The sequence below is a fragment of the Gobio gobio genome (assembly GCF_949357685.1).
Source record: "Gobio gobio genome assembly, chromosome: 1".
NCBI lineage: Eukaryota > Metazoa > Chordata > Actinopteri > Cypriniformes > Gobionidae > Gobio > Gobio gobio.
Genome location: NC_137097.1, coordinates 53169667 through 53180469, shown reverse-complemented (window position 1 = coordinate 53180469; position 10803 = coordinate 53169667). Strand labels below are relative to the sequence as shown.

The window sequence follows — 10803 nt, the reverse complement described above, 5'->3', positions numbered from 1 at the left end:
TCGCACAAAAACTATTGTCGTCGCATCGTAAAATTATTGTAGAGCCACTGTGGTGAGATAGACTTTGTAACAACGTTTTAAGTGCCTTTCATGGATCTTGGAAGTGTCAATGTACTGAATGCCAATGGAGGCCTGTCTGAAGCCTTTCTCAGCCATCAGCTTTCAACTAAAATATCTTCATTTGTGTTCCGAATATGAACGGAGGTCTTACGGGTGTCCAACGACATGAGGGTAAGTAATTAATGACAGAATTTACATTTTTGGGTGAACTATCCCTTTAAGTGCTTTCATTTTCAGTTTTGTTGCCAGTTTTCAACCTGTGCTCTAAACCCCCAGTGGGCCACTGAGGTACTGCAGGGGGACTGTAAATAATGAATACATTTGTCAGAGCTAAATAGCGTAATATGTTCAATTATTAGGATCTTGGGCACACTGCAAAATAGTTCATAAGTTGCAAACGTGGTTACCTGGCTTTATTTGAAGCCTTTCAGAAAAATAAAATAATTAGGAAATGTTTAAAATGGATTACTTCACATTCATTGTATTGTTTTTCTTCTTTTTTTATTCCCTTAAATCTTTTAATTTAATTTCTTTAAATTATGCTAATTTAACTCAAATGGACAATTAGGCCTACACAAAAACAAAAATAGTTTAAAATTAGATTTTATAGGCTATACCAATAATATAATCATAAATGATATATATATTTTAAAATGGGAAGTTATATTAAACGTAGAGAGTGCTTTTTGTATTATTTTACTGTACTTTATTACACTCTCTGAAATAATTTCTTGATGAACCTGTCTGTGTTGATAAACTCACTATACATTGCTTAGGCTGAAATTGAACTGATTACAGAATGTAGGTTTCAATATTTTTTGTTCATTTTAATTATTTTTTGTTAAAAGTCCTTTACCTCCATAAAGAAAATTCTTTTAACCCCAAATAAGACATCCAAACATAATAAGCATACTAAATAATATAGGCCTATATAATATAATATATGGGCTATAATATAATATATTGTCCTTTGTGCTTAAAGAAGATTAAGGAAAATAGTCCAACACCGTGGTACAACCAAGCGGCAACCTCCCGCAGTTTCTCTTGAAGCCAATACGGAAGTGACATATACTGCAATTCATCGACTGGCCGCTAGGGACAGGCTCCAGAAGGGAGCAGAATCTCATTGAGCTCCATGTTAAAATGCCCAACTTTACAGCAGAAAAAAACATGTTTACAGCCTGGTACAAATTGTGGTTTTGTTCTATACGCCTAATTTTGCCCTTCATGACAACTGTGAGGGGGCTGAATTTTTTTATAACTCATTCGTTTACATTATATAAAGCATTAAAGTTCTGCAAAATTAAGGGCGCGGCCACTTTGAGTGACAGGTGGATAGCCATTTATCTGCTGTCTGTTAGTCATCGCGTCACTTCAGCTCCACCCACGTCCCGCCTTTTTGCCCATTTTCTGTTATCCGGGAGTGACGCCAGATGACACGCTGCCAAGATGGCAACGGCCAGCTCGACCCTACTTTACGCTTCAAAACTGCTCATCAGAATCTTATGGGTGACGTCACGGACACTACATCCAGCACACTTGGGCTCTTAAGAGAGCAGCCAGAAAAATGGAGCGCAGCTGGAAGAAAACAAAACTAGCATTTCGTGGAAAGAAAGCATTATTGAAATGCCTTAAAAGCGACTATCTGCAGTTTCCAAACAGCACAGCAGTAATGATTTTTTTAGTGTCTCTCTTTTAGTGTCACTGGATCTTAGTGCTGCATTTGATACTATTGACCACAACATTCTTTTGAATAGACTCGAAAATTATGTTGGCATTAGTGGAATTGCATTGGCATGGTTTAAATATCTGACCACTAGTTAATAGCAGTAAATGAAGAGATACTGATGATGTACTCAGCTCTATATTTCTTTTTGCCCTGACGAAACTTGACAATTCACAAAATTAATGGAATGCAAATAGCTAATGAAAAATGAAAAAAAATGGATGACTACACTGTAAAAAATGTATAATCTTCCCAACTCAAAATTTTCTAGTGACTGGTCACATCTAAAGTTTTCAATTGGCCCAAGTGAAATTCTGTAAATGTAATTTTATCAATTGTGGCAACAGCCTGTTAACCGCATCGGATCGTGGGCGGGGCGGTTGACGTGAGTGGGCGTGTGTGTACTTTTATTTACTTTTGTTTTATACGCATACATTTTAAAATCTTGCTTATTACTTACAAAGCACTAAATGGTTTACCTCCCCAGATCGTAATGCATTATAGTCCTTTAATCACAAAATTCTGTCCAATTGACAATCCCTATAATATCAAAATAAACTGCAGGCATTAGATCCTTTTCCTATTTAGCACCTAAACATTGGAACAGTCTTCCTAGCATTGTTCGGTAGTATATAGCAGACACACTCTGTCAGTTTAAATCTAGACTAATCTCTTTAACCTGGCATACACACAACACATTATCAATTGCTATTTTTTAAATCAATTAAATGACTGTTAGGCTGCATAAATCGGATCTGCCGGATCCGGGCCGTATCCAGATCGAATGGAGGACCTGACACGACCATAACGCAGCCCTGAAAAGTCAGCAGAGATTGTGTCAACTAGACTGTCCCCTGTGAAGGCCTTATCAACACGACAGCCAGTGGCACATATCCTCAACAAACTCTTCCCCATAACGGCGTGATGAATCCGATCTTCAACCAGATGGAACTGGAATCCAATCTGACTTCTGAGCTGTGATGCAGCCTGAATCATAATCATATAGTGTTCGTTTGACCTGGTTTCTCCCAAGGTTTTTCCTCCTCCATTCTGTCACCTGATGGAGTTTGGGTTCCTTGCCGCTGCCACCTCTGGCTTGCTTAGTCGGGGACACTTAATATTCAGCAATATTACTGATTTGACTGCACTGACACCATTGAGAACTGAACTGAGCTTGACGATGACATCACTGTTTTCTTCATAGCTGCTTTATAGATAAATTAACTAAATTAATAACTAATGATTTTTACAGTGGAAATGAATCAAGACTGAACTTAGGCTACTTAAGCTGGACAATGACACTATTTCCTTCGAGAGCTGCTGTTACAGCCAAAACAAACTTTGTTGCATTGTTTTCCTGTTATCACTGTAAAGCTGCTTTGAATCTTTATTGTAAAAAGTGGTGTATAAATAAAGTTGACTTACAGTAATTCAAATATAATATAATATAATATAATATAATAATTAATATAATATAATATAGTGTAATATAATAATTAATATAATATAATAATTCACATCATATAATATTATATAATATAAAATAATATAATATAATATAATAATTAATATAATATAGTGTAATATAATAATTAATATAATATAATAATTCACATAATATAATATAATATAATATAATATAATTAATATAGTATAATATAATAATTAATATAATATAGTATAATAAAATAATTCATATAATTAAGTATAATAAAATAATTAATATAATATAGGCTAGTATAATATAATAATTCATATAATATAATATAGTATAATAAAATAATTAATATAATTTAGTATAATAAAATAATTAATATAATATAGGCTAGTATAATATAATAATTAATATAATATAGTATAATAAAATAATTAATATAATATAGACTAGTATAATATAATAATTAATATAATATATTATCATATGCTAATTAATATAATATAGTATAATATAATAATTAATATAATATAATATAGTATAATAAAATAATTAAAATAATATAGGCTAGTATAATATAATAATTAATATAATAATTAATATAATATTATTGTGGTTCGAGTCCACATAGTTATCCTCAATTTAGACCCCGACGTGATGTCTCTGATCAGGTAAGACATGAATTTGGTTTTGACTACCTGATTAGTGGCATCACTGAATAAATGTTATTGTGGTTCGAGTCCACATAGGTGCGAGGACGATCCGTTTAGATCTGCTCTGACGGATAGATCTGTATAGCCTTGGTGGTAAGAGGAAGGACCGTGTAGATCCGCTCTGACGGTCGAACAAAGTAGAGATAGCCCTGGTGTTCCGGTCCAGGAAGATTTGTCTGTAAGGGTAATGTTTAAATGCACAGTTACCTGACAAATATTTTTGGAGTACTCGCTCTGGTGCGAGGAAGACCCGTTTAGATCTGCTCTGGCGGGTAAAACATCTAGAGAACACCCTCAAGTTAGGCCAAGAAGATTTGTCTGTAAGGGTACTGTCTAAACGCAGTTACCTGACAAATATTTTTAAAGTAAACCTGACTCTCCATTTTCTTCCACCCCAGATAGGATTTCATCTTTATTTTTATTTCCTTTTAATTTCCTTTTAATTCCTTTTATAACTATTATACTATATATATTTTTTATTTTATTCACTTATAACTATTTTAACTTAATTTCTGTGTAAAGCACTTTGAATTGCCACTGTGTATGAAATGTGCTATACAAATAAACTTGCCTTGCCTAATAAAAGCTAGTATAATATAATAATTAATATAATAAAAGCTAGTATTATAATATAATAATTAATATAATAAAAGCTAGTATAATATAATAATTAATATAATAAAAGCTAGTATAATATAATAATTAATATAATATAGGCTAGTATAATATAATAATTATTATTATAATACAATATAGCCTAATAATTGTGAATGTAAGTTGCAATGACATATTTTTAAACAAAGAAAGAAACAAAGAATGAATTCAAAGCGGAAGTTGTAACCAATTTAACCGAGCCCAACCCACAGGGTCCAACCAGTCCGACCAAAGGTTCGACCGCGACAGACTGCCTGTGATTGGTTAACATTTTAGGGACCTGTGATTGGTTAACGTTGTAGTGGCCTGTGATTGGTTAACATTTTAGTGTACTGTGATAGGTTAAGTGTTGTGTTCGGTCTTCGGCGAAGTCAGTCACGGCTGCTTTTGCTGTCTTTAGTTTGAAGTTAAACTCTCATCAATTTCACACAAATTCATTCTGCAGATTCAGCGATGGCAAGTCAAATCAAGAGCGATGAATCCGGTAAGGTTTCTATCTGGTTACTCAGGAAGAAAAATAACTTCAATATTTGTACACCGTGAATGTTGTTCATGAGAAGGTTTCATTTCCTTATTCCAACACCTGAAGTAGGTGACCTTAGTACTTGTCTAAACATGAATCATAAGGTTTCATGATCATACAGCGGTGTACACGGATCATACACGGATACATGATTTTCTACCGAACTAACAGTAACTATCGTTGAATAGCCTACCTGAATTCATACTTGCCGTTCAAGTCCCAATGCTTACAAATGTTTATTTGTTGTTGTTGTTGTTGTTGTTAGTTGCAGCTGCTGTGGAGAAGGACAGCGCTTCAGCAGGACGGACAGGTAGGACCGAATCTTGTTAATAACTCGGTTATGACTCGAGTTGCAGAATTAGGAAAACAGAAGGATGTGTGTAGAGTGTAAATATTGTATTTGCTTATGTTAATTCTGCTATGCTTGACAACCTGTTTGTAAAGCCATTGAAATCCAGCCTGACCAGGTGCTCAATACACAATACAGGCATGACCTCAGTGTATGTTCACTGAACTTTAGATCTTCTTTCTACAACACACACATTAGACCACAGTTAGCCCAATATCTTTGTCTGAGTGGTTTAAATCTTTGTGGCTTGAATACGTCCTCTGAACATTTTCATATGCTTGCTTTGCAAACCAAATGTTAGTGTTTGTGTTGATTATGATTTTGTCTTTTCTTTCAGTCGGAGAAAGCATAACAGAGACTGATGGCTTCAATCAGAGGTAACACCTTAATGAAGATACATTGTAACCACATATACATTTTTACAGTTTATTTATTTATTTACATTCATTTATATTTCTCATTTTAAATGTATAATTCTGTATATCATTTGTCAGTGTATATAGTCTGGATCCTAACGTGGAGTATAATATGAATCACAAGAAGCGAGGAATGGCTCTGATCTTTAACCACGAAAATTTCTACTGGCAACTCAGATTGAACAGCCGTTCTGGCACAAATGCAGACAAGCAGAACCTTGTTAGAAGGTATTTGGCAAAACATGATGATGATTGATGAAGAAAGTTTTTTTTTTTTTTTTTTTTTTTTTTTTAGATTACAGTAACAGAACAACAAATAACCTTCTTAGTCCATTCTTTTTCATATCTGTCAGATTTCAAGAGCTGGATTTTGAAGTGAAGGCTTATAATGATTACAAACGGGATGACGTTTTGGCCATAATCAAAGAAGGTACCTCAATATTTTCTCTTTCAGACATGTTTTGAGAAATGTGAGCCAAACTTAAATATTCCAGGTTAAATACAGAGGCTTATCAGCAGTATCTTTGGAACTCTGTTGATTAAAGATGGTTAATAATATTTACACTTTACTACTTAAATTATTCTTTTTTTATGTTTTTTTATTTAATTTTTATTCATATGCATAATGTATTTCATTGTGGTATAATCTCATTCACAATCTAATTAATTTAGTTACAAATGCAATAAATACATGCAAAAAAGCAAAAATAAATCTGTGATTAAATATCAGTTCTGCATATCGGTAGTCAGACATACAAACAAACAAACAAACAAACAATTATTATAAGTTGTAAAAAGAAAAAAAATCCATACTGGTCGAGGTCTACTCTTTATTACCTCAAAAAGTAGACTCTTTCAACAATTTGAAAAGTATTTCCATTAATATACTTACAACTGAAGTCAGCACCAGTGTAAACATTAAAAATATACATCAATCGCTCAATAATCATGTAAGTGCATCAATGTGCTTTTATAACCCGGGGGAAAGTCAAAAGGTTTTTCTGTGATAATCGGCAGTATGTCACAGCACGCTCCGAATGGAGTTTAGGTTCTGTTTAATCCAGAATTTTCCTTTGATTTCAGCTGCTGCTGCTAACCATGTGGATGCAGACGGTTTCGTTTGCGTCTTTTTAAGTCATGGGGAAAATGGCCACATCTATGCCTATGATGACAAGATTGACATTCAAGAAATCACTGATTTGTTCAAGGGGGATGTGTGCCATAGCCTTGTAGGGAAACCCAAGATCTTCATCTTGCAGGTAATTTAGCCTTTAATATCTTTTGCAATGTATTTACAGTAATGCGATATTAATCCAGATCGTATGCCTCATGTAAACTTCTTTAAACACAAGGCTTGTCGTGGTGACAAACATGATGAGCCTGTGACACCAATGGATGTGGTGGACAGTCAAGCGGTCAATACCGTGGTGGTAGATGCGGGGGTGCTCTACACCCTTCCAGCTGGAGCAGACTTCCTTATGTGCTACTCAGTGGCTGAAGGTCAGTGTGAATACTTTTGCTTTATTTGCCAAGATTTGCTAAATGTGTACTTTTATGTACTGGCTTTGATGGAATTGATATCCTTGATTTCATAGAAATGTAATTTTAAACAGTCATTGACATTTTCTTCTTCTTTTAAAGGATATTACTCTCACCGTGAGACTGTAAATGGCTCGTGGTATATTCAGGATCTGTGTGAAATCCTGAGACGTTATGGTTCCTCGTTGGAGTTCACTGAAATCCTGACGCTTGTCAACAGGAGAGTTTCCTTGCGCAGTGTTGGAAACTGCAGGGATCTCTCGGCTATAGGCAAAAAACAAGTGCCTTGCTTTGCGTCCATGCTCACTATGAAGCTGTTTTTCAGGCCTAAGAAGGGGTGTTAGTGTTGGGGCCTTTTGCAGGTACAAATTCAGGGATTACACTATCTTAATTGACTTTATTTTGTGCTCCAATATACATCATTTTCAAAATGGGAATTTATGCAGGTTTGCATATTTTAGCCTGGAGGTTTGACAGTTGGGATTATAAAGTGCAAATACTGTAGCAGTTTTTAGTTTCAGTTTCATTCTTAACCCATTAGTACAAGAATGAATCAGTAGCAATGCAAAAAAAAAAATGTAATTGCCTGCAGGCCTTAGTGAGGCCATTCCCAGTTATGTGTGCTAAAGAAAGCTGTGTGCTCTCACAACAAATATCATTTAAAGGGAGACCTATGAAAAGTAAAAAGTTATACTCAAGCTCTCAAACCTGTTTACTACATTCAATCACAATCTGTCATTAATAGAACTAAAGCGTTATCTCCTCCATCTGTGAGTCATGTGTTAGTACCTTCAGGACTGTTAAGAATAACTTTTAGTCAGAAAGAGGGAACAAAACAAGAAACTCCAGTTATACAGCTAAAAAAAAAAAACTTGAAAATCATCTTAGAACACATAGCTACTTATTACTAACCAGCTTTGCAATACATTTTTTTTAACAATTCTGAGATAATGGAATTAAATGAAGGATTATGGGTTTTTGTTTCTGTTGTCTTAAATGTTGATATGAGTGACTTTTAGAGGTCCGGACCCAAATATACACTACATGTTTTTGTATCTGCCTTTTAACCTGTTGAGTTTTGTTGCATGTGGCACATGTTTCGTAAATGACAAAAGTAATTATATTTAAACGGAGCAATTCCTGTAGGTCCACACACCATTGGTGCCTTTGCCATAATGACCTGAACTGAACGTCTTTATACATTCTTTACTCAGTTCTGTTAACATGGGATGAAATTTATACTTTCAATGTCTGAACAAGCTTTTTAATGTGAATCATGGCCTCTTTGTAAAGTAATGTGTTACTTTACTAGTTATGTGACTAGAATGGTTTTCTGAGCTGAAGGCACATGTATAACTGGGAAAAATTGAGTGTTTACAGCATAATATAATGTGTAATAATTTCCACTATGTGAGCAATATTAACTGCGTATGATTCTTTTCTTTTTCTTTCTTTCTTTTTTTTTTTGCTGGATGTGCAGGTGCATTTTTTTCCCAACTGGTAAATTGAGGGATTTTTTTCCTTCTTGTTTTAAGCATAAACCTCTCTAAACTTTGTTAGATTGCTTAAAACAGGGACTTAAAATGTTTTCCAGTAATTAATGAATAATTTTTTTTAGTAAATGATTCACAGGGGGTAAATAAAGTACTGTATGTTCTTATTGGGGTTCAACTGATTAAAAGTTTAGGAACTCGAGTCTTAGTAGATTTTTATGCTTGACAATGATAATTAGCAATGATAATGTTGTGTTGAATTTAAATAGAACTTTTTGCCGTATCTTTGACTGCATGCACTTCTATTAAAATAAATGGGATTATATAATTAAATGAGGTATTATAGTTTTTTTTACACAGTGAATCTTGCATGCTTTTGTCTGAAATATTGAAAAGAGTGACTTTCAGAGATCCGGCCACAAAGATACACTACACTTTTGTTAATGTATTACATATTTTGGTTATAGTGTAATAGGCCCTTTTGAACTGTTGCCTTTTTGTCTTGAGTTTTGCTACATGTTGCACTTGTTTCATAAAGAATAAAAGTAATTATACTACAGGGCTGTTGAATTCTTGATTCTGATTGGTTGATGAACGTTCTAAGGTGTACAATTATTTTCAGGTAAAAGCACAGCTAAAGTAGTTTCAGGTAGGTCTTGACCGCATTACAGTTCAACATCACTACGGCAAATGATTTCAGTTTTTTCAAAGCGCATATTTAGATAGAAAAACAATGGAAAAGTAGTGCAGAGGAATTAAAAAGTGTTCTGTGTGAATGGCCCCCTGAGTCTCTGTTACTAGCTCTAAAATGAAGTAATGAAACTGCTAGATCTGCTTATTTATCGACTCTCTTAGAAGAAAACAAACACAACCCGTGGTATTTATTTGATACAGTGGCTAAATTAACCAAAAATAAAGCTTCAACTTCTGATGTTTGTAAACCGCACAGCAGTAATGACTTTATGAACTTCTTTACGAGTAAGATTGATAATATAAGGAAAAAAATGATAACCATGCAGCCGTCTACTACAGTATTACATCAGACAGAGCATTGTAAACTGTAAAAAAAAAAAATTCAGGTCTCCAATTGAAAATTTTCTAGTGACCAATCACATCTACATTTTTCAGTTGGGCAAATTGAATTTCTGTGAATTGATGCAATTTAATTCACAGAAATTCAATTAGGCCAACTAAAACATTTAGATGTGATCGGTCACTAGAACATTTTCAATTGGAGATCTGAAAGTTTTTTACAGTGTAGTGTCACTAAGGAAAAATTACACTCATTCACTGCAATAGCAGAAGAAGAATTGGCTAAACTCGTTAAATCATCAGAATCAACAACATGTATGCTAGACCCTATACCGACTAGGCTATTAAAAGAGATGCTTCCAGAGGTCATAGATCCTCGTCTTAATATCATTCATTCATCCTTGACATTAGGATATGTACCGAAAACTTTTAAGCTGGCTATTATTAAACCACTTATTAAAAAAACGCAACTTGATCCAACAGAATTGTTCAATTACAGGCCAATCTCAAATCTACCCTTTTTGTCAAAAATACTAGAAAAGGCAGTGTCCTCACAACTATGCTCCTTTTTAGAAAGAAATGGTATCTGTGAGGATTTCCAGTCAGGATTTAGACCGTATCATAGTACTGAGACTGCTCTCATCAGAGTTACAAATGATTTACTCTTATCATCCGATCGTGGTTGTATCTTTCTTTTAGGGTCACTCGATCTTAACACTGCATTTGATACTATTGACCACAACATTCTTTTGAATAGACTCGAACATTATGTTGGTATTAGTGGAATTGCATTGGCATGGTTTAAATCATACTTATCTAACCATTATCAGTTTGTAGCAATAAATGAAGAGATGTCACACCGA

At 34.0% G+C, this 10803-nt stretch overlaps 1 protein-coding gene across 3 annotated transcripts; it reads left to right on the top strand.

The window, feature by feature from the left end:
- Window positions 1-4917: 4917 nt before the first annotated feature.
- On the top strand, window positions 4918-9468 carry LOC307137728 (caspase-6-like). 3 transcript variants are annotated; one of them, XM_079835586.1, is made up of 8 exons: window positions 4918-5072; window positions 5377-5421; window positions 5798-5837; window positions 5955-6104; window positions 6230-6306; window positions 6960-7135; window positions 7229-7376; window positions 7518-9468. In XM_079835586.1, exons 1-8 carry the CDS (start codon window positions 5042-5044, stop codon window positions 7757-7759), a joined length of 909 nt encoding a protein of 302 aa, XP_079691712.1. In that variant the 5' UTR covers window positions 4918-5041; the 3' UTR covers window positions 7760-9468. The 3 variants fall into 3 exon arrangements, with proteins under 3 accessions (XP_079691712.1, XP_079691713.1, XP_079691714.1); XM_079835587.1 differs by having other exon boundaries at window positions 4945-5072; window positions 5383-5421; XM_079835588.1 differs by lacking the exon at window positions 4918-5072 and adding an exon at window positions 5170-5281.
- Window positions 9469-10803: the final 1335 nt, after the last annotated feature.